Below are 26,157 nucleotides of genomic sequence, written 5' to 3' on the forward strand. Positions count from 1 at the left end.
ATCTTCCGGCTTGGGCTCGCACCTCTAGCACAACAGGTCGTTAGCCTTGAACCACGCGACGTTGTCACACCGGACGACGGTGCGACTTTTGGATTCGCGCATGTATATGATCGGAACGAGACTTTCGTTAATGCTGGTAAATTTTCACGGTTCCTTTATTGTAGGCGAACGCTGCTGACATGTCCAAGCTCTGCCACCGGACCCTCTGATGCAATCAGCCATACTTATGGGCCTCTACAACTTCAGCAGTTAGCCCAAGTTCACCTGTGGCGGGTCTTGCCGCTGGAATGGATCCTACATCTCACTTGGCTTCAAGAGTGTATGCACAAATGTTACGGCATGGACATTGAAACACCAACGCTGCAAAGGACCTCCTGTATTCGGGCCTCGTTCATGCAACTTGACAACTCCAGCAGGCCTAGGCCTTTCAACATGGTTCATACTGACAGAAGGTCACAATACGTTTCAGATCAACACCACGACTGGAAATTACGGTGTTGAGGCCAATCTCAGCTACCGTGACATGGAGGTCGCCAAAATGGCCGTCTATCGAGCAACCGCAGAAGTGGCCGAACGCTCGTTCAACAGCTCCGACGTGAATATAACCGACTGCACTCTCCAGCTCGCTGTATACGAGTACGTAAATGCCCGGGCAAATGGAAGTAGCTTCTCGTTCGAAACCAAGCCTCAAGTCGATCTCAGTGACGGGGACCACGGTGAATGTGCTGGTGGGACTGATTTTGGCTGTTGGACATGGCAGGTGATGTCCAATGGATCAAAGATGGACAACTCGCCAACACTGAGCTTCCCAGTGCTTGATATGCAGGCGTTGGGTCTATTCTTCCTCTCAGCGACGTTCAAATCACAGTGGATTAAGGGATATGGCAATAATCTAAACCCTGGTTTAAGTACTGTACTCGGAGGAGACGTGGACCTTTCTCAGGCCTTTCAAGAGATGGCCATGAGCATGACTGACTACCTACGCAACAGTCCCAACGGGATGCTAGCCACAGGAGACCGGATAGAGAGCAGGATCTTTGTCTCGATTCGATGGTATTGGTTGGTTGGGCCGGTTGCCATAGAGCTCACTGGTCTGATCCTGACTGCCCTGACCATCGTTGGCAATAGGCGCAACGTCCCGTTGTGGAAGTCATCAGCGCTTGCAGTCCTAGCCTGCCAGGACGACGAAGAGGAAAGTTTGATGCGGGCCAAGGTTAGGGATATACAAGAGATCATAAAAGTGGCGGAGAGCTCCAAGGTCCGGCTAGAATAAGGTGTCAGAGTCAAAGCTAGTATGGAGTGATCTTCCCAACGAGTATGGAATTACTTTCCTAGTTGGTATATGCCCCCTTTTCTAGTTGATCTGGAATTGCTTTCCTAGCTAACCTAGTATGGAATTACCTTCCCCATTTCCGAGTCCAAGTCAGTCTACTCGTCTCCAGACCAGGCTTGAACAAAGAGAGTTTCTGGCTAAGAACTTCGATTCTTGGGACTTTCGAGGTCTGTGTTCAATGCGAAAGGAGTTCCAGAAGTCTAAATAGTTTCTACAAGGAGCTAAGGGGTAAAACAATCCTGAGCGCGGGCTCCGCGGTCTGCGCGGACTGGCTAAAGGCACGTGGGGACTACCATCTCCATTAGTTCAAGCAGTTGGCACAGCAATATCATGCTCGTCAGGTCACAAACACATAAGTCTCGGTCTCCCCGGAGTTATTACCCACGTAGGGCCGACTTAGGTCGTAATATCATACCGTATGGAATCCAACCCCTAACCGGGGCTGGAGGCCCACGGACTCGACCAGACAACCCGCCCGAGAAATTCCCCCTACACCGGGATGGATGCCGATCCGGTGTCATGTTTGCACTCCAAGGTCGCATGTATAGTGCTAGGCGGTAACTGCCTGCACCCCAGTGGAGCTAACCCATGCGCTGGCATGGCATTGCCCAGGGGACGTTCCACATCAGGATGTATACGAAAAAGTGAGCATATTATAAATAACCTGCTCAAACCCCGTGTTTTGTTCCATAGTCCTGGACCTGAGTTCTACGCCTTTGGTCTTCCAACATTCACCAGCCGATGCGCTGTTTCTCGAATCCGGCCATGTCTCCCCCCAAGACTCCTTATCTCGCTTTGTCTGTTCTTTTGAAAACTGCTCTGGTACATGCTGCGTCCGAAAGATGCGTGCCAGGCACCTTCACCTTCCCTGATATACTGGGCACAAAGCACATACTGACGACGGCGTCAAAGGTGGAAGGTTATAGTGGCTTTTCGAAATGGAAACCGGAATCAACTGAGATTGGCCCTGAAGGCGTCAGTTTCTGTAATGTTACAGTCACGTATTCTCACCCCGGGGACCAGGATGTCATTCATGTCCACGTGTGGCTACCCCTTTCAGGCTACAATAACCGGTTTGTCGGCATTGGAGGCGGAGGCTGGATTACTGGAGAGATTGGCGACGACGCCATGTCAGCTCTCACATACAAGGGCTACGCGACAGCAGCCAGCGACGGTGGCTATGCACATGATCCCTTCTCGACTGCAGATGCTTGGCTGATGCCAAACCCCGGAAACGTCAACCAGACACTTCTCACCAACTTTGCCAACCGTGCCGTGCACGAGGCGGCCATAATCGGCAAGCATGTTGCCAAAGACTACTACGAGAAGTCTCCCGCCTTTTCATACTGGTCTGGGTGCTCCACTGGTGGTCGGCAGGGCATCACCAGCGCTCTGCTACATCCCGGTGATTTTGATGGCATCTTGGCCAGTTGCCCAGGTGTCGAGTTCCCATCACTGTTGCTGGCTTTGTACTGGCCGCAGTTTGTCATGAACCAGCTAGGAGCATACCCAGATGCTTGCCGATTCGAGGCCCTGAGGGCTGCTGCCATTGAGGAATGCGACAAGTTGGATGGAGTGAAGGACGGCACCATCTCTCGGGATGATCTCTGCAAGTTCGACCCAAGCAGTGTTGTCGACAAAGAATTTGAATCTCAAGGGGCCAAGTGCAAGGTTTCAAAGGAGGCGGCTGAAATCTTGAAGGCCATGTTTGAAGGGCCCAAGGATGCAGAGGGACAGAGTCTTTTTGCTGGGTCAACACCAGGCACCGCGGCCGTTGGCATGATGGCACTCGCCAATACCCTCTGCCAAGATGGAAAATGCACTGATGGAATTCCATTCACGATCGCAACCGACTGGATCCGACTACTTGTCAAGAAGGACCCGTCCTTTGACGCTAAGACTCTGTCGCCTGAGCAATTCCAGCAGCTCTTCCACGATAGCCAGCGCGACTACAACGGTATGTTTGGCGCCGGCGATCGAGATTTTCAGTGGTTCCGCAAGGCGAATAAGAAGATGATTACATGGCACGGAACCAGCGACGAGGCTATTACCATCAATGCCATGAGGCGATTCTACGACGGCGTGAGCGCACTGGACAAGAGCCGAGGTGTTGACACGACGTCTTACTACCGCTTCTTTGAGGTTCCCGGAGGAACTCACTGTTCGGCGCCAGCGGGAGTCGCACACCCTCTGCATGCTCTCGACGCCCTACGACGTTGGGTGGAGGATGGAGTTGCACCCGACACGCTTGAAACCACGCTTATCGGCAAGGACAGCGAGGAGCAGAACCCTCTTTGCCCCTACCCACTCACGGGGTCTAAGAAGGCCGGCAAGTTTAATTGTGTTGAACGCAAGAAACAGGTTGGTAGGAATGAGCTATGATTGGCCTTGAAGCTAAAGTATAAGGGGTAGGTCTAGATAGTTACGAGAGCGTTGGTGGATATGGCCACATCCAATCTAGCATATAGATGCTCTATGGGAGACCCCTCTACAAGAACAGAACAGTTTGGTTCGACAATAGGATTGTTACTCTTCGTTTCCTATAGCAAGAAATGTTTATTTGCTATTCTAAGACCAATAAAAGCCACTTGACGACTCAGAAGCAACCACTAATAGTTCGCTTCCCCTCAGATAAGCTCAACATAGAACCAGTGAGGCCCGATTTGGGCTCACTAATACCTGGTCTTGATCAAGGGAAGCCGACCCTGAACACCCTTCTCCTTGCCTGAAGCCGTAGCCATCGTGGCCACCCTCGAACGCCCATCATTCGGTGCCTTGGATCCGCATGGGCAGGGCTCAGCAGGAGCTGGCTCACCGCCCGAAATCGTGACGCCGTTGACACACATCATGATGGCATCAGCAAACTGACCACCGTATATGATGTTTTGCTCCTTCCCGTCGACAATGTCGAAGACGGTCAGTTGCTTCCCTTCTTTGTCTCCTGTACCCATAGTGCCCTTGGGAACCTCGATGTGCAGTCGCAGGCCCATGTGCTTGCGGATATCGCCTCTCACCCAAGTAAAGGTCCCAGCCGGAACGGGCCTGAGCTCCCCTGAACCATCTTCAAGCTTGAATTTCTTGGATTCGAACGAGTACATGTAGATGCCCACAGGGTTCGCAATCGAAACTCTGTTGCCGTCGCGAGCAAGCCCGTTGATGGAGACTCCGATCTATAGACAGTCAGCTTCAAAGCCTCCAAGGAAAATGTGGTTACTGACCTGAGGGTCCGAGTGTCTCTGGGGTTGACCATACTTGGAGCAGTTGCAGAGCTTGGTTTGATCGATAATGTCGTTCCCATCCGAGTCTTTGCGAAGCACAGTCGCCTGGGCTGCGATATCAACCTCAGCTCCCAGGGTGTTGTTGGCCTGAGCGAGATGCATGATGCAGCCTGGGTTGGTGGTCTCGAAGCCTCCGTTAGGGTTCCCAGGGACTTTGAGACTCTTGATGCCATTCCATTGGTTGTAGGGGTTGTAGTTGCCCTTGCTGTCCAGCATGTCCTCGAGGTTGATCTTGTCAGCATACTCTGGGTTGCATGCTTTGTAGATGGACAGCAGCTTGTCTTGGTCATGTTTGGCCAGGAAATCCCAGTACTAGAAGAGGATGTATGTTAGTCTTTGAGGCTGCATTGGATGGCGGCCATATTACCTCAGGGCCTTCGCACGTAAACGTCACAGAAGTGATATCGCCATCTTCGTTCTTCTTCACGGTCCATTCAAGGTACTCGTCGTGGAGATCACGGTTGGCATCTGCGTCCTTCCACCGGTCCACTTGATCGGGCCACTTAATCTCAACCTGTAGCTATACGTTAGTCTCATGGCCTGATGCGCAGGTTGAGATAACTACCAATCGTGGGAAGCCAGACCAGGTGATGGCTGTTGGCTTCTGGCTGACATTGAATGGAGTGAGCCGGCCGTTGAAGAATTGAGTCAGCGGTGTACGGTTGAAAACAGCGCCCTCCCTGCCTGCCTGTAGCGGCTGGAAGACACCGTCCTCGTCCGTATAGCCAGCGTTGATCTCCTCGTTTATCCAAAAGGAGATGGTATCGGACCACTCTTGCTTTTGTTTGTCCGTGAGCTTGTCATCTTGGACGGGAAACCCGGGAGGGTCAAAGGAGGCAATGGTTTCAGAGGTGAAGTTTTCAGACATGGTGAGAGAGAATGTGATACACTTAAAGATGGAAGAGATGTTTGGGGAGTTGTTTGGGGAGTTTTCAATTTCATATGAGGTCGGCTGGGCGCTTTATATGTCTAAATGCTGGGAATTTGCTTCCACTTCTCCGTCGCTTGAAGGACACGGTAGCCCTAAACCTGGAGCGCCCATGCAATCATCACAAACTTTAACGTGAATCCAACATTTCGACGCGCGAATGTCCGAATCTAGCACTTTCGAAATTGACGTGGTAGCTCTTGGAGCCAGAGGCTGGCTGAATCTGAAGATCGGCGTGAGATTGACAGCAGCTGAACATGCGAGTCTCAGGAGCCCCGCAAACATAAGATACACTTATTGGACCATTAGATGCTCAGCCTTTGAGCACAAGATTGTGATACCCAATCATCGACTATGGAAACGCAAAAATGAGACATGCGCCAAGGAAGTCGGGAACGCCGGTTAAGGTCATGGCTGGGACGGCCCGCATGGGGCTGAGGATGGTTTACGTCGGCTGTGGTGCAGTAGCGTGCCATTTTCTCACTCTTGAAGCGGGGTAGGAGAACGGTCTGCAGTCTGACTACCAATGCAGTAATGATATGGAACTTCAGCTCAATATTGCAACGGCGTCTTTCCCCGATATAGACAAATGTCATGTTGTTGAGACTTGGATGTCTTACAACAGCAACACTTCAGCTACTCTGCCGAAACCATGTGATGTTTTCCCGCTGACGACTTGACCGAATTCGAAAGTACCCCCTCTAATATGTCTCAGCCATCCATACGCACCAGATTATCCGTACTTCACCGTTGTCATCCAAGATTCTTAGCCAATCTCGTCCCGCTTAATAAAGAGACTGTCATGAATGGCCAGCCCGTTTAATGCTCCCTACGCGGCAGGCTACATAAAAGGGACGTCAAACACTTCATGCTCTGCAATACATCAAGGCCAAATCTTGAGCCAACATGTCGCCACAACTCTACTGGCGAAAGTTCACCCGTGACGGGACGGCCGACCAGAATACCTTGGCCGATGACAAGTTTCTTACTGAAAACTTTACCGATTTCTTTGGAACATGGCTACAGGAAGGAGAAAACTCCAAGGTCGTTACCTGCCATGACCTGGTGATGAAGTTTTGGGGTAAGTAATTTCGTTGCTTCGCTCCTTCTCTCTGTCTTTTCTTCTTCTTCTTCTTCTTCTTCTTCTTGATTAGATTGAAATGCCCAAGACCCTCGGCTCACCATAAGCAGATGTACAGAATGAAGACGGGGATCCCGTGTACGAAGTCAACACCTTCGCAGTGGCGGATGCTGGCTGGTTCAGCCGGAAGAAGCATCCAGACTGGAAATGGCTCAGACCCTTCATACGGTTCTTGACAGTGGTAAAGCCCAGCGACAGTGATTATTTCGACGCCGGCCCTGATGAGTGGAGTCTCGCCATCGTTGGTGGCAGCCGCCCAAGAGACAAGTACAGCTTCTTGCAAGTGGCGTCATGGGACGGACGTGCTTTCAGATTTTACCAGGCAGGTTACCACTTGTATGCGAAGGTCATGATTAACCTTCGTTTAGAGGGACACCTTTGAAGAAGACACCCCAGCGGAACATCAGGCCTGGAACTACTTTGGCCACTCTCAAGATGCATTCGGCGACTCCTCTTACCTTGGACCCTTCAACGGACACGTGAATGGAGCGTGCATTATGAAGGAACTTCATGCGTTGTGCCATCTATCCCCATATTAAGCTAGAGTTACTGACAGATAGATAGGCCTTGGATTCATTGGCTGGGTGTGGAAACGGGCAGCTTCAAAGACGCCCTCTCCGCGGACGATGTCAAGGAGTTTCAAGATATCCGCTGGATTACACAAGAAGGTGCAGATGTTCTCTCTGCAATCAACACCAGCCCACGCGTCCTTGAAGAGACCATTAAACAAGGAGTCAACCACTGGTTTGACACTCGCAAGTCGCTTGACTACCTCTCAAGCGGTAAAGTTAAGACAAACCCCTCCAACATCCCGAGATGGGTTGCTCATCTGTTCCTCACAACGACCATTAACATTGGATGTGCGCTCTCCGACGGCCCAACGGGAAAGTACATACTTCCTGCAAACCACCTCTATGACAGCGAGCTGTTGAGTGCCGTGTCTACAAATCTGATGGTGAGCTGGCCCCATATTCCTAATATCTGTGACTAATATTGGATAGCCGAAACTTTCACCAATATTGTTTGATGAAAGTGACTATAAGAAAGCTGTCAAGAATTTGCAATTATGCATTCTCATGCCTGCACGCGACGAGGATGTGGCTGATGTCGTCCTCCCTTGGCATGCTCTTGGGGGCGACAAAAGAGAGGACCCAGCGTTGAAGGATTTGCGTTTCATGAAGCTCCAAGAAAATAGCGAGGGACTCTCGCCATTCAATATCCTCCATCCATCGTACGAGGACGCCATTGGAGTCCAAGAGATGCAAAGCATCAAGAAGTTGCCCAACCCAGACCACACGGTCCCCGCATCCTTTATCGGCCTCTTTTCGGCTCAGACGTTCAACGCCATCATGATGGTTGACTTCTGGAACCCTATCTACTCTTGGAAGCGCGGCATCTTGATGCAATACGTTCCTCTTGAAACGACATTTGACGGAAAAGAGTACGACTTGGATGCTCGCTTCGTTGAAAAGGTGAGGAACTCTCCGAATGCCAAGTTGGAGGACACCCCCGAGTACGAGTTTCTTCAGCTTCTCGATACCACGCTAGAGACGCACCAGAAGAAAATCGAGGCATACTTTGATGCTGTTCAGGCTCGTATCAAAAATGACCCCGTGGCGGCATTGGAGGATTACTTGACGTTGGCCGAATCCCGACGACGTATCTACCGACCCCTACCCTTGGACGAGTTTGGCCCCACGATGCCCTTTGCCCTCAAGTATCCCGATGTTAATGTGCCCATGTACTTGGAGATGAAACCGGATGCCACAATTCGGGAGATTCCATCACGCGGCCAGACATTCTTGACAAAGTGGACAAGCACCTTGTCTGGGCTTGATCCTCAGATACTGCCATCCGCAGAGTCTGAACCCACCCAGGCTCCTGTTGCCATTGATGCCTTGCCAAGACCTTCTGGACTTGCTGCACCCTGCCAAGCAACTGCCTCTCAAGGAAGACCGGGCCTTGCCCCTGTGGCCAAGGGTTGTCCATTCATGTCTGCCAAATCAACCGCCAAAACTACCAACGGTAGGACCTCTACAAAGCTTGAGCTCGTTACTATTACACCAAAGAGAAGCCCAACTTGGACCGATGACATTCTACCTCTCATCCAAACCCCGCACTGGGTCTCCGGTAACCCTGCGGCTACGGGCAAACTTTGGATTGAGAAGATGGTGGAATGGGGTCATTGGAACCTTGCGAGTTACGAGGATGTCAAGGAGAAAGCGGTCAGTATCTACCGACACCTTCGGGTCAAGTCCATGCCAATCACGCGGGATCCTCAAAACTACTGGCCTGAGGATGCTCTAGAAACATTTCGAACATGGGTAAACGCAGGGTTCCCACGAGATTCATCCGACTCTCCATCGCCCGACATTCTGATCCCGAAACCGATAGACGCACCAGAGTCTTTCAAGATTAGAAGGGACATCATGAGTCTCAGCAGGGAAGAGCTTGCAGTTTACCAATCCAAGCTGGATGATATTCTTCAAGTCGATGCCCTCGGGTCCAAGTGGCAGGAACTTGGACTTTTGCGTAAGTTGCCCATCTCGAATAGTCCCTTGTCTTTGTCACTAACGTTGGTCATAGATGCTTATTGGTGCCTGCACTACCAAGAGGGAACCTTTCTCTGGCATAGAGCCTATCTACTCTACGTGGAGAAGCTCATTGGTTTTCCAATTCCTTACTGGAATGGATACACTCCCAAAGCTGCTGATCCGAAGTCGAGGTTCGCAGGCATTCCTCCCATGTTCCTTGAAGACAAGTACATCCATCCAGCAGATGGAAGTGAACGACCGAACCCGCTCAAGTTTGCGCTGTCTTTGAACGGCTGTTCGAAATCCGGTGAAAGCGAGTTCGTAACTCGCTCTACCACGCTCACAGAAGGCACATCGTCTCCGGACTGGGACCGGAAGATTGGACTGTTCAAGCTGTACCATGAACAGATAGAGCAGGCCCTAAATCAATCGACTTATACCACTTCCGAAACGGCTGAGCACTTTGGAGTACCTTGGGCAAACATTACCACTTTCTCGGAGGACCAACAGGATTGCCTTTACCCGTACCGTTTTGACTTTGACGGCTTGTTTGAGCAAGTTCACGACAATTTCCACGGATGGGTTGGTCCAGACATGGTATGATATTCTCTGCAAGCTGTCTTGGGGATGTAATCACTGACACAGAGCCAGGCTGATAATACTTACACTGCATTCGACCCTATCTTCCTGTCTTACCACGCCAACATGGACCGTCTTGCGAGCATTTTTATTGACGCTCACCCCGAGAGCCAGTTCACCTCTGGATTCCCACTCCAGCCTTTCATCAACAACGGCGCTGATGTTAGCTACGATGATCCTCATCGATGGCGCTACACGACGATTGGCGACATGGCCAAAGATACGCGCAGCTTGGGATACATGTACGCTGCCCCCGAACGCCCAGATGTCTTTACGCCCCTATCCGCAGCGGAACGAGGCATTGCATCTCCACGTGCCAGCGGAGGTCGGGCTATTAGTCTACCAGCCGGCATTCCCGACCAAGCAGAGGCCAAACATAGCAACGGAGTCATCAAGGTTGCAACAATAACTCCAGTGGAGAAGGAGCCGTTTGTGGTCTTTACTGGGGTCGGCTGTACGACTTCCAGTTATCGGATCGATGTATTCGCAGCTGGTGCGCAGTCCTTGGTGCCAGATGTCACAACCAATTCGGATTTCATCGGACAGGTCACGCGGATTGGCATGGGCCGAGGGAGACAAGGCGACGGGCCGCCCAACTCGGGTCGATGCCGGAAACCGGCTGCAACGAGAGTTCTTCCTGCGGGGAAAGTCAAAGAGCAAATTTTGCAAGAACCCGGTGTCAAGATTGTAGTGACCAATCTGGAGACTGGAGGAGAGGTGGCCGAGGAGGAGTATGCTAAAATGCCTGGCTTTACTCCAAAGGTGGTTTGGTTCGCAAAGTAAAGTCCATGTGTATTAAACGTGAGGGCTACATCAATAAGGGTAAACATTTACAAATTTTAAACTTAAGTTATAAAGGGGATTCGAGTGTCTGCCTTGAGATATCAGTACTTTTTTGTACGCATAATTCTTCTACCTTTGCCGACTCTTGAAAAGGTTAATCACAACACAGTTTCAGCAACATAGAGGATTCCTAGTTTAACCAAGCAGCAAAATAGGCGATATTACTTTACACTACCTACGAGGATGCTGAATGTGAAAAGCCATTCAAGTCGGACGCCTTTCGATGGGCCAGCACTTGTATAATATCTGGAAAGAAGGAAATAATTAAGTTAGGGGTTATGGTGTTCCGCGCCCTCAACGGGGAGTGGTTCCCCTGGTTGGAGGGCGCGGTGCATAAATTTGCGGTGTAGCCAATAGATAGCTATGGATTCCTGTGTGCAGGGGGTGGAAAGTGCTTACGTAGAGGACAGGGGTATTTTGGCTTTTCTTCACAGCAAATTGTTCTTAGTTATACACTTGCCTTCACTGCATTTTTAACTGCTCCCGAGGGACAATCTAGGGTGCCATAAGACTTCAACGGGTAGCAAAACTGTGGCCACCTCTCCTTCACTCATCGAAAGCCATGGCCCAAGTTACATTGCCCAGCCGAAAAAGAGCACGCATGACCGAAAATGAAAGTCGATGTGCCGCATGCACAGGTCTCTTCTCCAGTCGAGGCCTGCAAGAGCTCCAGTCTGAGGACGGCTACGCTCACCGCACACGCCAAGAGGCCGAGGTTTCAGCCAAAGAGGGCTGCGCATTATGCGACTTTCTTGTCCAAGTTGGCAAAAACAAGTTTGGCAAGGACAAGTTTGAGAAATACAAGTGGTCCGCGGGTGATCGTCTTGTATTCGAAGACCAGTCTCAGTCCGAAAATCAGGCGCCTACACTCACGAGACTACGAGGGAGAATCAAGGGATCTGATGAGGTCTTGACCATTTATCCGTTCACCAACAAAGGTAAGACACTCATTCATGACTTCATCATACAGTTTCATGTCTAACTTGAATCAGAGGATCCTCTCGCAGCGCTCATCCCGCGACGACCAGTACAACGAGACGTTCAGAGCGCTGCTGTCTTTTCCGCCGCGCGGAAGCTCATCCATGCCTGTCTCAGGCCAGACAAACCTAGCGAGGGTCATCAGCTATGCCGCTACTCTAGAGACACCATCCTTCCCACTCGAGTCTTGTATGTCGGGAATTCCCGTGATCCCAATTCTCCTGTGCGGCTGCAGGTCAACGAGGTTGAGACCCCTGGTGAATATTTGGCACTGAGCTACTGCTGGGGGAAGCCAAGTCCGGAACCAGCCTTTCAACCGCTCTTGCTGCGGAGGAATAGCTTGTATGATCTGACATCCCAGATCCTGCCAAGGAGTTTACAACAGTCTATCCGTGATGCTATCTGTGTCACTCGGAAGCTTGGCTACAAATACCTCTGGGTCGATGCCTTGTGCATTATTCAAGATGATAAGAAGGATAAAGATCAGGAGATTTCTAGGATGGCTACCATCTACAAGAATGCCGTTATCACGTTGGCTGCCGGCACCGCGGAAAGCGCATCTGAAGGCTTTTTAGGCAACCCGGCGTCAAAACCCGACGCTTATCTGCCTGAGTACAAGTTCGCGATCCCCATGGAGCATGAAGGCCAGATGGGCAATGTATACCTGTCAGCCGGGCCCTACGCACCTGATCACCCACTAGACAAACGTGGTTGGACCCTCCAAGAATTCATGCTATCTTCTCGCATGCTCATATTCTCCGACTACCAGCTCCTATGGCAGTGCAAGGAAGTCGAGATACGGAGTGTGACGGGTGACAACCGCGGGTTGGAGTATCAGCAACCTCTGGAGTCTCTTCCTTGGACAATTTTCGATGAACAAGAGGAGGGCCGGTTTGGAACATCCGACAGTGAGAAGCTGTATATCTGGAAGACCATCATCCGCCAGTACACCGAAAGGAACTTGTCAGACCCAAATGATCGATTACGGGCCGTGTCAGGCGTAACCACAGAGTTGGAAAAGCTCTGGCGAGACTCCAACATCTGGGGTTTATGGCGAGAGTGGTTCATTCCCCTGTTGGCCTGGTACAAGGAAACGACTGACAGGGTGGATGAAAGAAATCTCAGCCTGGCTCCAAGCTGGTCTTGGGCCTCTGTCGGCGGCGTAGTTCGTTACCAAGATCCGATAGACGTTACTATAGACGTTGAAGATGCCGAGATAAAGACACTGACAGCGGCAAGCATGGTACTATCCTGCAGGATTCTCAACGCTGACGATGCCGACGCGTCCGTTTCGGAGCGGCCAGATCTTGCCCACAAGGCCTGGAGTGAGGAAGTGGGAGATAATGACCTTTTGTATCTTTTGTTAGGTACCACGAAAGGTGACGACCATGGCGGCGAAGGACTAGGAATAGGACTGCTGGTGATTAAAGTCACCGACGGGCGTTATCGACGGATTGGACTGGTGGTGTTTCCCGACATGTCAATCTGGAAGAGTAAAAAGGTCAAACGGCGAAATGTTGAGTTTGAGCCAAAGCAATAATGTGAGATAGTTTTTCTTCTCTCATCCCATAGAACCCAGTTTCCTTTTTTTTATACACATCATGCCCTTTACTTGTCCTTCTTGTGAATCTTCTCGTGTCTTCGACAATCATTCATCCTAGCAAAAGCCTTGTCACAAAACGAACACTGATACGGCCTATCACCATAATGGCTCCTCTCATGCCCGCTGAGATTGATCTTCCTCGTAAAATTCTTGCCGCAGATATGACACGTGAACCGCGCAGGTCCTGTCACCTGGCGACGACTCAGCGCCTCAAAGACGGTCGGCCCCTCACTCAAGTCAGGGTGGTAGATGCGGACGTGACGATCCTTGTCCTTGTTTGTCGAGAAGCCGATGGGCGCCGAGTTGCAGCTCACGGGACAGGGGAATGGTCTGTCATGCCTGTTCTCGTGGCTTTTACGGGCTGCCTCGGTGTCGTAGCCGATGTAGAAGTACCGGCAGAGAGTGCGACGACACTTGAAGAGGTTTGAGCCGTAAAAGTCTTTGATACACCTTTCACCGAGGACTTGGTCGTCAGGCTTGAGTTCCTCTAGTGCGGCTCTGTTTTCGAGAAGAGAGGTGTTGATCTGGGGGATGCCAACTTTATTCCTTTCCTCGTCTTTGCCCTGTTGATGAGTGTGAATGTGACCCCACAAGGTACTAAGGTTGTCGTAAAAATCGATGTCGAGGTCCTTGAACTTCTTTAGGTCGCTTGCCTCATGGTTTGTGTCATTGCCAGCCTTGATCTCTTCTCTGTGTGTGTCGATGAACAACTGAAGAGCTTCTTCAAAATCATGCTGTTCCTCTTCCCAGATAACATCGTCTCCAAACAACCCGCTGCATTCTCTGATGAAAGTGTCAATGTGGGATTGCCATTTAGAGCAAGCGTAGTCTTGGAAGGAGAACCAGCCGGTTTTGGCCTGTTCTCGTCGCTGGGTTGATGGGTAGTTCTTGGCGAAGCAGGGAAGTGACAGGTACCGAAGGCAGAGGCTGGTTAGTTGGCATTGGACCTTCTTATCGTCGATGTGCCTGTTGCTGACAATATACCTGTTGGTTCCTAAGTAAGCGAAGAACTATAGCTGTGTGAGCACAGAAAACTTACTCTCGTGCCGAAGTGTGAATCAAGCGGATATGATCCCCGTCAAGGACATGCACTAGAGAACCCAGGTACTTGCGTACATCGTCCGTCAACATCCGATTGTCAAAGTCGACCTTTGCCTCTTGAGCATCAAACGACAGAATGGCCTGCATCTCATGCCACTTTAGTGGTCGCTTTGCACAGACAAGCCATCCTAGAAGTAACTTTGACTTATCCCACACGCGATTACCCCCCGGCCGTCTCTTGATCGTCTCCTCAACCTTTCCGAGGAGCATCTCGTACCTGTAGCTGTTAGCCTTACCTCGGTATATTTGAGGGCATTATCGACGCACATTTTACCCAGCTCTTCCGGTAGAACTTCTTCTCTAATTTCTCTCAGTAGATCGCCTTTCGTGATATGCTGAGAAAGACTCGCGATGGCGAGGTGCGCATAAAGAAATGAGTCTAAAGGAGCCAGTTAGGGACAGTCCTTGAGTCTCACTTGTGAACATACCTTCGCTCCGGCGACAGATCAAACTTTCAATTGACGCCTTGTCGTCTCGAGAGAGATTCAGGCCCGCGCTGCTGTCAGATCTCGAAAGCCCCTCTAGCTTCTTGCTAACAAAGTTCTTGACATCTCCAGCATTGTCAGTGGGTTTCAGTGGAATGATTCCATCGCTATCTGTCATGTATTTCCTGATCTCTGTAATGTCTCGGCTCATCAACATGAGCCTCAACTGTCCGTGCTCCTGGTTCGCATTGTCGCACATCTCAACGAGCTTGGTGAAGAACTCGGCAGTTTGTCGAACCTCGGCAGGCTCACACTCATCTAGACCGTCTATGATGATGTACTGCCTAGGGTTGTATTGCACAATGGTTTCGATGAGCGACTTGGCTGTGTCGGCGTCAGAAAGAGAGGTGCATCCTCCCTGAGCCATCTTCTCGTGGCAGAGAGGAACGATGTAGTCATCCTGATTGACCATCTGAAAAAGGATTCCCTTGAGGATTTCAAGATAAGTCTTATGCTCAGGATCTTCCTCCTGGCAGTAGAAGTAGTACGTCTTGCTGTTTGGCGGAACCAATGGTGGCTGTTTCTCCCTACGAGCCTCCAACTCGTCGATGACAAGTGAGGTTAGGATCGTTTTGCCTGTGCTTAGGTCAGAAACGGGTTTCTCAAAGATAGCAAGTTAGTACTCACCAAAGCCCCTGTTACCATGTAGCCAAATGGCTGACTGCGAAAGGCTCCCGTCCTTTCCACCATCCTCACTGAGCCATTCTGAAACCTCTTTTTTAGTCCTAAACAGCCAGCGACCGGTGCCATTACAAATTCTCATCTCACGGAAGTCCTTTTGCAACTTCTCAATCTTGGTCGAAGATGCTATCCAAGTAATGGCGTTGTTCTTCATCTCTCTCTTCCTCTTCTCCTCCTTCTCTTCGAAATCATCCCGGAGTTTGTTCAGGGCGACGTGGTAATAAGACATGTCTCTCCGGACTTGGTCAGGATTCACTCCCGGGTTTACATCAATACCTGAGTCTATCCGCTCGTGTTCACCCGTGCGATAGCTATCGGGGTCCCGAAACGGTTTACCACACTCTTGGATTTTTGAGGCGTGCAAACTCAAAGATTCGGCGATGTAATTGAAGGTAGTCCTGAGGTCTTTCCAGATGGGCTTGTGTAGCTTCTGCCAGACTATAGAGGATGCAATTAGAGGCAAGACCTGGGCCATGATGAATTCATATGTACTCACGTTTCGTTCGAAAGGTGAAGAAGAGTTTGTAAGCCAAGGAATGAAAGTGCTGCACATCCTTATAGATGTTGACCAAGTACTCCTGCGCTGCCGGAACCTCGCGAAAGAAGCTCGTGTATTCAGATACTTTGATGAGGTTGACGCCAAGGAGCTCGTAGGTTTCAAGGATATTGTCGAATGCTTTTTCCGTGGGATTCGTGCGCTGATAGAGATCTGGTTAGGTATGAAAAGAAGCACCGCTGACTATCACACACCTTGAGAAGATATCGAACTGACCCCCAGACATATGCCATCACTTGCTTGGCTTCTGGAAAGTCGAGGTCAACAAGAGTGTCTCCAAAGTCGGTCATGTTGTCCATGAACAGTTGCAATCTATTCATGCTCATCATTTCCTTAGTTGCATCTCGTTGGGATTGAATGAAGAGAAGCTCCTCCGACATGTCATCGAGTTTGGTCGAGGCAAATTGATCCTGGTCCGACCCCGTAAGGAGGTTCTTGAACCTTTCGGCCTCCTCATTGAGTTCGTCCATCTTGACGATCTGGACCTGGTATCCCAAGAATCTCGTTGCAGATTGAAGCAAAGTGAGGTTGAAACCGTGAAATGACGAAAACAGGAGCAAAATATTGGGCTGACCAGAAAACGGCACTGCCGCCCGGTTACTGAGGGCCGCATGAAGGCGCAGCTGAAATTACAGCCCGGGATGCCTTGCCAAGTGAAAAGGCAGGGCTGCAGAGGCAATAGAGGCTTTTCTGCCTCGGCGCAACCACAATGTGTTGCACAGTGGCGGAGCCTGGTGTCCAAATTGGCGAACCATAGGTCGAGATCGTCCGTCCGCGAACCATTTGTACAACCAAACTGGTTGCCTCGCCGTATCAGCTCGTCTCACACGCGCATATATGCAGAATTTCATTTGCTGTTGGCTGTGCGCCACAAGAATTGCGGTGTGCTGTTGGCGGCCTCACCACAGCCTGATTGTAAATGGATTTTGGGGGGGTTGCGAAACATCCATCATCTGATTATCGCATCTGATGACTGACTTCTCTCCCTTTTCCATTGATGAATGAGAATAGCATAGTTTGAGTTGACAAGACTCGACAACGAGCAATCATGGCAAATCTCAAACGCCTGCTCAATCCGGTTGACGGAGACGATGATCTTTCAATCGACTCAACTTTCAATGTCCCCTTCATGGACAGATCCAACTTCTACAGCAACAATGCAACGAGTGCTGGAGTCGAGTACAATGGGGACATGCCTCGAGTTAGCCAGAATCTCGGGCCCGGGTTCATGAACCCAGCAAGGTGAAAGAGCATGTATTATACGCATTTCCTTTGCTAACCAAACAAAGTGAGATTCCTCTCATTCCAGAAGGCCCACCTGCGGATATCTTTAGCCAGATCAATGTCGGTGCAATTGACCTGGATCAAGACTTGCCAAACATGGGAGGGTTTGACTACGACTTTGACGTCTCCTTCTTGGACGGCACACCCAATAGCTTCCTATCATCGCCGCCAAACATCGTCGACAGCACCGCGTCATCTCTTTCTCCACCAGACACACAGTTTGGGGGCTCCCTGAGCTCGTCAGTAGTAGGCATCTCCAGTCAGTCGAGTGCTGCCTCGCCTCGAACAGATGCGTCCCCTCGGACAGATTCCTCACAGACCGACGCTTCACAGGCTGAGGATGGCGATGCCAAGATCTGTTATGGCATGGTGAGTTAGTCTGAGAATCTTCTCGTGATGCTTTAATATTGAATTGGGTATGGTTAGCTGTACAATGTCGAAGTCAAGATGGGTGGCAACATGTCCACAGTAGACGAGAGACTCAAGGCATGTCGCGATCGATACCAGCGTTTCACTCTGAAAGAACAGAAGGACCATCGAGAACATGCCTTCCTTTGCTTCTCTGATGATCTTACTTTTGGCCACCTCCGCTCTGGCATCGGAAAAGTTCTACTATCTCTCATGTTGCAACCGAATGTCGAGTTCGAGCCAATAGGTGAAACGGCCAAGCTCCGGGAGGTCATCGAGAGGGCTGGCAAGCCTGGCGACGCAATCGTCAAGGTAAACATTGACGTTTACGGGCCGCGAAACTCGGCCAAGAAAGTCGGCAACGAGCTCTCGAAAGCCAAGTTGTGGTTGCAACGGTCAGACACCAGTCACATCATGAACCCAGGCATCGAGTACCATAACCCCCATTTCTTGCGCATCACAATCAGGGGTAACGAGGCCGAGATCGTGCAGCCTTCGCAGCCGATCGTGAACAATGCCGCTGCGAGAAAGCAGACGCGGGAAGAGCAGCTGCGAAAGATGGTGGAGGAGGTGTATAAGACAGTGGGTAGCAATCGTGATGTAGACAGGGCCGAGGGTGGTAGTCGAGTGACTCGGGAGCTGCTTGAGTATCTTGCCAGTGCCTATTGTATGATGCACTAAATGCTAACATTCTGGTAGCCACCAAAAGGAAGCTTTAGGCTTCATGCTGGAGAGAGAGTCTGGTCATATCGACGAAAAATACCTATTGTGGAGGGAAATCCGTCACGCTGATGGAGCCGTGGAGTCAGTTCGGCGTCCTTAAGCTACTTTTCAATACTAACTATCCTACCCTAGGTACATGCACAGAATCACAAGGAAGAAGAAATCTCAGAGACCAGACGAAAAGGGAGGTGGCATCCTGGCTGACGAGATGGGTATGGGAAAGTCGCTTTCCATCCTAGCCTTGGTTATGAGAACCTTGGATGATGGCCAAAAGTGGGCCGACGAGAGGAATGAAGAGCACAAGGACAGGAAGTCTGTCAAATTCTCCCGCTCCACGCTCGTCGTGGTTTCGGCTGCCTGTAAGCGCACACTATCAGGGCCTAACCACGTAGTAGATACTAACGCCGAGGATGCAGTGCTGATAGATAACTGGATCAACGAGATCAGGAAGTAAGTGGACATTATCATGAACGATCCCAATGCTAACTTTTCCAGGCATCTCAAGGGGGGTCTCCGGGTCATCAAGTATCATGGCAATTCGCGAAAGGATCTTACGGACATCGATGATTCTGATATCGTCGTGACAACTTACCACACACTCTCTGCCGAGTACCAGGTAAACAAGGGAAGAACCTCTCCCCTTCACCAGATTGGCTGGTATCGGGTCGTATTGGATGAAGGTGAGTTTCCTATACGGCTTGATGTTGGCGATAAAGCTAAGACGAGCAGCTCACATCATTCGACGTCCAACAACCACATTCTACCGCGCCTGCAACTCTCTCGAAGCCGGTTCGCGCTGGTGTCTCACCGGTACTCCTATCCAAAACAAGCTCGCCGACATTGGAACCCTTTTTAGCTTCATCAAAGCCGATTCCTTCAAACAACCTGGAGACTTTCGCAAGTACATCGAGGCTCCGTACGAGCAGACAGTAGAAGAGCCCGACAAGGTCAAGAACCACCTGGTTCTACTTCTACAAGCCCTTTGCCTGCGTCGCACCCGGGAAGTTTTGAACCTTCCCAGCACGAGGCAGACAGTCCGACGTCTTGACTTTAGCCCAGAGGAACGCGATCAGTATGAAAAGACAAAGAATATCCTAATTCGCACCATCAAGAACCGTGTTGGTGAGATTGAGAACAGTTCCAAGTTTGGCCTGTTCCAGATGAGATTACAGCTCCGTATTCTCTGCAACCACGGCACGTACCAGAAGGCCTTTTCATGGCATCGCCGAAGTCTCCAAGACGAAAAGGAGGCTTTGATAGGATCTTTCGGAGGACATGGCGAGATGACCTGCGCTGGATGTCAACAGCCTGTGCCAATCTTGGGCTCAAACTGGGCAGAAGGAGGTAAGTTTGAGGACGAATGTGCGCACATACTGTGCTCCGAGTGCATAGATGAGTCGACCTGGGCAGGCTCTGGAGTTCCTCCAGGACGTTGCCCAGTGTGCGTAAGATGGAGTCAGCCCAGTCGCCATGCTGGCGGAACAGATCAGGATGTTGAAATGTCCGACGCTCCAGTCAAGAAGTCATCAGCTGAGGATGACCACAAACACTACTTCAATACCGATGGCGTCTCAACCAAGATGCAAGCCATCATCAGAGACGTAAGAACGGATCTCTGGAGAACAAAGAGGTAAGTTTCCACTTTGAACCGAATCGGACCAACTGCCTAACCAAAACAGCATCATCTTTTCCTGCTGGACACGAACCCTTCATCTCTTGTCTAGGCATCTAGAAGCAGCCGATATCCCATATCACCAGATTGATGGCGATTGCCCGATTCCCAAACGGCAGGAAAAGCTAGACGCGTTTGCAAGAGACGATGACATTCCGGTTCTCATCATGACCACTGGCACGGGAGCATTTGGGTAGCACTCCAGCACCTCATCTTCCAATAATCATACTGACCCATTTCATAGACTCAACTTGACTTGCGCCAACCGAATCTTCATCGCAGAGCTCCAATGGAACCCAAGTGTCGAGAACCAAGCCATTGCTCGAGCCATCCGACTTGGGCAGGAGAGTGAAGTTCGTGTCATGAGATATATCATCAATGACACGGTAGAAGTGGTATGTAGGCCTCAGAAAAAGAAAATTTACACATTCTAACTAGATATAGGAAATGATGGTGCAGCAGAGGTACAAGAAGAACCTAGCTGCTCTTGGGTTCGAAGACTATGATGAGGACTGGATGGACCCTGAGATGCAGGCGCACGAGTAGATATATATTAAGCTGCAGTATATTATCACTTCAGATGATATTATAAGTCAGTTTCAAACCTTCAGGTATCAATTAGTCTTGAATCCTCCATCACGGTCCCTGAAGTGACCCCAAGCCTGAAGAAGCGCCCACCACATCTAGCAACATCGTCGCCTTAAGAAGGCGGATCAGGAAGCATCAAGTACCTGGAGGTGCCAACAGAGGCTGAGCATTAATGTTTAAACTCAAAACGGCCATACTTTCTTGTCATTAACCTCTATGGCCTTGCAGCTGAGAGTCTATTGGCCTCTGCCTGAATCAGGCTATGTGTGGCGGGCAAAAGATGACGACTGCGGCTGGACTCGTTTGGTCTGCGCACTTTCAATAGTATCAGATCTGTGAATTCTGTCATGTGAATAACGGCAAGGCGGTGTCTCAGGCTTCCCAATCTAGATGCGAGTACAACAAGCATAAATTGGCCTAGCTTCCCCCTCTTGATTTGGCTGGTACGGAGCCTGGGATAGCCATGTCATTAGGCATAGCGAATACGACCCTTTTAGTCTGTAATTTGTAAGAGCAGAACACCCTATTTTCAACTACCCAAACGCATACCACTTACTCATGGCTCTTATTTTTAGTATATTCGGCCTATATCACATGGACGCACTTTCACCGGTTGAAAAGGCCCTAGAAAGATTCCTCGCTTCACGATAGAGTAGTCACAAATTGGCACCTCCAACCTTGCTTGCCCAGAGGGCATGCGAAAGAAGACTTTGAAGGGCATTAGAGGAGATTCATCTGTTAGGGTAAATTCATAGGTGGCTACATTACTTTCAAGCTTAGCTATTGATTCTAATGTTCAAAAGTTTTGCCCATGAATCCTTATTTTCAAGCCATCCAATTTCCACATGAATAGACTTGATTCACAACCCTAACCGTCAAGATATAAGACCTATTCGTGATTAGCACAAAGCCAAACGTCTAGAGATATTTTCACCCTTGGAAATATCTCATGGTTGCTATTTTGAGTGTGGCTCCTCTCCGTGTTCGCTGAAGGGATCCAGAGCCTTTCATCAGAAAGATCCACGAAGAGTGCTACACTTGGGGCTTTGGGGAGTCTATGGTTCAAGGTATCTTTAGGTTAACTGAGCGGCAGAATGTAGCTAACAAGTGGGCAGCTTTTCAGCAACGAGAACTAGAACGTCATTTTGGGAAAGTATATGTGCCAAGTATCGGATGAATGAGACTTTCCTTCGCCACTCTCTTGTTTATTTTACATTGGAGGGCATATGAGTTTGGTATTAGCTGGGAGAGACTGGCGATGGGATTCCACAAGTAGCCAAAGCTGCGGAACGGGATAGGTGGCCATAAGAAATATTTCATGGGTTCATCTTTTCAGGATGGGGAAAAAAAAGAGAGAGCTCTGCAGTTCATTTGCGTATAAATAGCCACGGTTAATCGCAGCGTTAAGACTAACGACAAGGGAGAGAATCCAGCCATTTATGAGTAGCTTACGTAGCTTAACAGTCATATGTAGTTCTCACTCATCCCATTCACCCTCTAATGTGATTCTGATATCGTACCAGAGTCCCGAAACCCGTGTCAGCTTGCGCAGGCTACACCGACAATCTCCCTCGCCAACGTCAGCCTGCCTCCACATTCCCGGTTTTAGATGGTAATCAACATCTTGGATAGCCTCCTCTGGGTTTGCCTCATCGGTGTTGACGATCCATGGCTCGAGGAACGTGTTCATGGTGCCGATGACTGTTTGCGGCAAAATGTCGAACCCAACAACAACGCAATGGTCATGTTTGATCTTGTACATGTATGTTCCATGGCCACTTCGAGCTTTAACTGATATAGCCAAGGCTCCCAATGCCTTTGACGCACCTGCTCTCCGGGAATTCTGGAATAGTTCGGAAATTTGCTCAGGGTCAAACCGTGCAACCCAAGTCGGGCTTTCAGAACCTAAGTCTTGACAGAACTCTGCAGAAGCACCTTCTACCTCAGCCCAGAACTCCTTCAGACGGGGTTTTCCTTCAATGCACTTGTACTTAGTGAAGGAGAAGCCCACGCCAGGAAGTGACGGCCTGTTCGACGAGCCGAAGTGCGGACTCACGTAGAAGGACCTCGGCCCAGAGTCGAGAGAGACATTTAGTAGACTTTCCGGGTCCCCCAACAACTCAGGACTCCAAAGCACGGTCTCATTCCCCCTCCTTTCGACCCAGATAACCTCATCGGAGAGTACGCGGCAAAACTGAGTGGCTTCTTGATCCAGCTGCTGGATAATAATACCGCCCGTCACGTCATCAGATCCAGCGAGCATGGCAAGGTGGAGCGTCCCGGAAGGGTCAGTTGGAACTGGCATGATTGTCCACTGAACACTGATGCCTTTGTTGGTGATGGCCATGGCCGTATCCTGCAAGGATGTGATACTCGAGTTGCTCTGGCGCAGCCTTTCGTCGAACCCATGAAATTCGAGTGGGGAAAACCACGAAGGGTCCTCGGCGAGGAGACCTCGAAACTCCAAGTCAGGGCCCCGGTCCCTTTCCCGGGGTATTGTCCATAAGAAGAGGGACAAGTCCGTAGATTTCCTGAGAATTTCTTCCTGCAGTCTTTGAAATGCCTTCTTCTTGCCCTCGCCATATAAGAGGGGTATGTTCACATCAAATATCCCGAGAAGGCAGTATGCCATATCCTCAGGTCGTGTTGTCGTTCTCGTCGATGCCCATCGCATCCTCTGGTAGATCGATATACCCAAGAGGTCCTGCCCAAGTAATGCTCCAGTAGAGATTCCAGTGGCAAGCTGAATAGCTTCGGCGGCCGCGTTCCTTGAACCAAGAAAGTCCCACTGCTGGCTGTAAAAGTGGACAGCCCGAGGAGCAATCAGCTCTTGTAATGTCCAGCCACGAGTGAACCATTGTGAGGCAGTTATCTCGTGTAGATCCTGGCGGGAGGTGGTGGGAGCGCGAGTGCTTGTAGACACGTCGCTGAGGAAGGCGTAGCAAATCACGGCGTCTTGATACCACTTGAACATCGAGTTGATGGCCTCGGAAAGCTCTGCACTGCTGGATTTATCGATACAGCATGTATCAATCCATATGTACTCGAACCCATGTTTGGAGGCAAGGTCGCAGCTCTTCTGAAGTTTTTCATAACCCTTCATTTGTTGGAAACGCCCATTCTCAAGGTCGCGGAGGGTAACCTCTTCATCTTCCCATCTGTGCGAAAGGATGGCGTATGGCGGAGGAGCGCCAATGAACTCGACGACGTTTATCTTAGTTGTGTGAAGTAGTCTCATATCTTTGAAGAAGACGGTGGAATAGGAGTGAAGAAGTTGATCTAAGAATGAGGTTGAAATGTTGGCTGACATGACCATAAGTCACGCGAGGGTCTGACCTATCAGGCTGCATTATATCAGCTACCGGGATATAAGTATTTCTTATATTTTAATAACAATGCATATTAAGATTTTTCTCACATGGTCCTCAGAGCGAATAATTGTAATTATCTTAATAACGTATATGATAAGCGAGTGTCACAGACAAGCGAGTGTCACAAAAATCCTAACCCTCCTTAGGAAGACTATAATAAAAACACCATAAATCATCTAATCAATTAAAACTACTCACTATACTCTTCCCCAGACGTCTCAATCACTACCTGACAGGTCCTTGCATTATGGCCGGGCTTGCCGCAAACACCACAGCGCCGAACACCCGGTCCGACTGACCTCCCTCGACCACTACTCCTCGACGATTTGGCCGCTACCTGCGCATCCACATCCATTTGATCAATTGCTTGCCTTCCTTCCCCTACCATCATTACTCCTCTTTTCTGCAATCTAGTCCTTTTTGCCCTCCGGCGCCGGCTTAGTATCTCATTTGCCTGTCGAAGGTCTTAGACCTCTGCCCTCACGAGAGCCATCTCATGCATAACTGCCTTTGTTCCCTTTGCAAGAGACTTTAATGCTTTAAGAATTGACTCTGGAGAGCTGCTTTGGTGCCTTCTAATCCGTCTTTTAAGGTATTCAGACTGAGATTGGGCCTCAAGCACAGTCTTTGGGGTCTTTGAAGCCCAAGGGGTCAAGGGGCTAGCTACCTCCTCAACCGGCGTTGGCGTCCGTAGCTGCACATCAAGCTTTGAGACCATAGTTTCTGGGTCAAGAGGAATAAGGCCAGCTCCTTTGAATGCCCCCCTGATGTTTCTTTCCGTCATAGTGGCCTCATGTGCGGCGTAGAAGGCCGGAAAGAACTTAGTCTTTGAAACGTGGGTAATAGAGCATCTGATCAAATGCTCTATTTCTCGACTATAAGCCTTCTTAAGTAGCCCAAAGCACCCAACATCAAGGGGCTGGAGTAGATGAGAGGAATAAGGTGGCATACAAAGCCGGATGATCTTCTTTTCCTCATAATATCTCTCGAACTTAATGGAGTGGTGACTTTCGTGGCCATTAAGGATCAAGAGACGATAGGAACTAATTGATCGATTGGTTGTGCATCGGTCAAAGTGCTTAAGCCATTCGAGACCGGTCTCGTTATCAGTCTAGCCATTTTGGGTCGTCGCAATGGCCTAATCGCCCGGGAGGTTGCTTTCTCGGTACCAGTTAGCGAGGTGATATTGGCCCGCGCCGATGATAAACGGCTGGATCGCCTAGCCTTCCGCATTGATCGCTTGGATGACCGTAATCCATTCCCGGTTTCTAGGCTGCACTGATTTTGGCTTTGAACGCCTTTCTGAGCCTGTAATAACCATTCCGCTTGCAATCATGCCCATAAGAAAGCCAGTCTCATCAAAGTTATAGATATCATCTGATCGGATGCCATACTTCGCGATTGTATTCGCCATAAGCCGAAACTAATCGTGGATAATAGTTGGATCTTCGCACTTGGCTCTCTGGTAGTCGTATTTATGAAAAAAACGCGTCTTAAGGTCTGGGTGCCGCTTGACGAAGTTATGAGCCCAACGCGTGCCAACTGGTAGCGCGTCGCGGTCAGCAAGCAATTGATCAGCTATTTCTTTTACACCACGTAGCCGTGGGGGGAATCCTCGCGAATCTAGGTCAAGAATGAAGTAAACAAGGATATCTTCTTCTAGATCAGATAGCTTGCGTGAATTAGGGATAGTATCGCGTCGAGACTGGATGCCTTGCTGCCGGCGATGTAAGGTACGATAGTGAACTGTGTACATCGTTGCGGCGCGTCGGATACTTAGTTTTGGGTTATTTTGGAGGGCTTGAAGAGCTAGAAGGATTCTAGCCTCAGTATTAGGCCCTGACATGCTTGGTGGTTGAGAATCAATTGATCAAATGAAGAAGATGTAAGGTGAGGGATTTTTGTGACACTCGCTTGTCTGTGACACTCGCTTATCATATACGTTAAGACATAATCAAATTCGTAAGGGTAATAAATTTTAACTATTCACAAAGACTCTCTAATAAGCCTT

The 26,157-nt window shown here is 49.9% G+C and overlaps 7 protein-coding genes across 7 annotated transcripts; 4 read left to right on the forward strand and 3 right to left on the reverse strand.

Annotated features, from left to right (window-relative positions):
- Positions 1-2,098: 2,098 nt before the first annotated feature.
- LRP88_03618 (uncharacterized protein) lies at positions 2,099-3,715 on the forward strand (the record flags this gene model as incomplete). Its single annotated transcript, XM_083240232.1, has 1 exon — positions 2,099-3,715. One exon carries the CDS (start codon positions 2,099-2,101, stop codon positions 3,713-3,715), a length of 1,617 nt encoding a protein of 538 aa, XP_083103522.1.
- A 290-nt stretch (positions 3,716-4,005) lies between these two features.
- LRP88_03619 (uncharacterized protein) lies at positions 4,006-5,479 on the reverse strand (the record flags this gene model as incomplete). The annotated part of the gene is made up of 4 exons (XM_083240233.1): positions 4,006-4,503; positions 4,552-4,923; positions 4,979-5,125; positions 5,177-5,479. 4 exons carry the CDS (start codon positions 5,477-5,479, stop codon positions 4,006-4,008), a joined length of 1,320 nt encoding a protein of 439 aa, XP_083103523.1.
- Positions 5,480-6,445: 966 nt separating this feature from the next.
- Positions 6,446-10,636, forward strand: LRP88_03620 (uncharacterized protein; the record flags this gene model as incomplete). The annotated part of the gene is made up of 6 exons (XM_083240234.1): positions 6,446-6,620; positions 6,731-7,016; positions 7,245-7,635; positions 7,724-9,212; positions 9,267-9,811; positions 9,866-10,636. 6 exons carry the CDS (start codon positions 6,446-6,448, stop codon positions 10,634-10,636), a joined length of 3,657 nt encoding a protein of 1,218 aa, XP_083103524.1.
- Positions 10,637-11,258: 622 nt separating this feature from the next.
- On the forward strand, positions 11,259-13,214 carry LRP88_03621 (heterokaryon incompatibility protein-domain-containing protein; the record flags this gene model as incomplete). The annotated part of the gene is made up of 2 exons (XM_083240235.1): positions 11,259-11,634; positions 11,689-13,214. 2 exons carry the CDS (start codon positions 11,259-11,261, stop codon positions 13,212-13,214), a joined length of 1,902 nt encoding a protein of 633 aa, XP_083103525.1.
- Positions 13,215-13,282: 68 nt separating this feature from the next.
- On the reverse strand, positions 13,283-16,570 carry LRP88_03622 (C2H2-type zinc finger protein; the record flags this gene model as incomplete). The annotated part of the gene is made up of 7 exons (XM_083240236.1): positions 13,283-14,261; positions 14,317-14,595; positions 14,646-14,757; positions 14,807-15,439; positions 15,491-15,982; positions 16,041-16,242; positions 16,295-16,570. 7 exons carry the CDS (start codon positions 16,568-16,570, stop codon positions 13,283-13,285), a joined length of 2,973 nt encoding a protein of 990 aa, XP_083103526.1.
- Positions 16,571-17,148: 578 nt separating this feature from the next.
- LRP88_03623 (SNF2 family N-terminal domain-containing protein) lies at positions 17,149-20,733 on the forward strand (the record flags this gene model as incomplete). The annotated part of the gene is made up of 10 exons (XM_083240237.1): positions 17,149-17,342; positions 17,390-17,753; positions 17,811-18,439; positions 18,492-18,596; positions 18,648-18,827; positions 19,011-19,195; positions 19,245-19,859; positions 19,908-20,145; positions 20,432-20,582; positions 20,632-20,733. The coding sequence occupies 10 exons, from the start codon at positions 17,149-17,151 to the stop codon at positions 20,731-20,733; spliced, it is 2,763 nt and encodes a 920-aa protein (XP_083103527.1).
- A 1,519-nt stretch (positions 20,734-22,252) lies between these two features.
- Positions 22,253-24,013, reverse strand: LRP88_03624 (uncharacterized protein; the record flags this gene model as incomplete). The annotated part of the gene is made up of 1 exon (XM_083240238.1): positions 22,253-24,013. One exon carries the CDS (start codon positions 24,011-24,013, stop codon positions 22,253-22,255), a length of 1,761 nt encoding a protein of 586 aa, XP_083103528.1.
- Between the last annotated feature and the right edge of the window lie 2,144 nt (positions 24,014-26,157).

This window comes from Fusarium phalaenopsidis (genome assembly GCF_050370095.1).
Source record: "Fusarium phalaenopsidis strain FUZ10S chromosome Unknown contig_32288, whole genome shotgun sequence".
NCBI classification, from domain to species: domain Eukaryota; kingdom Fungi; phylum Ascomycota; class Sordariomycetes; order Hypocreales; family Nectriaceae; genus Fusarium; species Fusarium phalaenopsidis.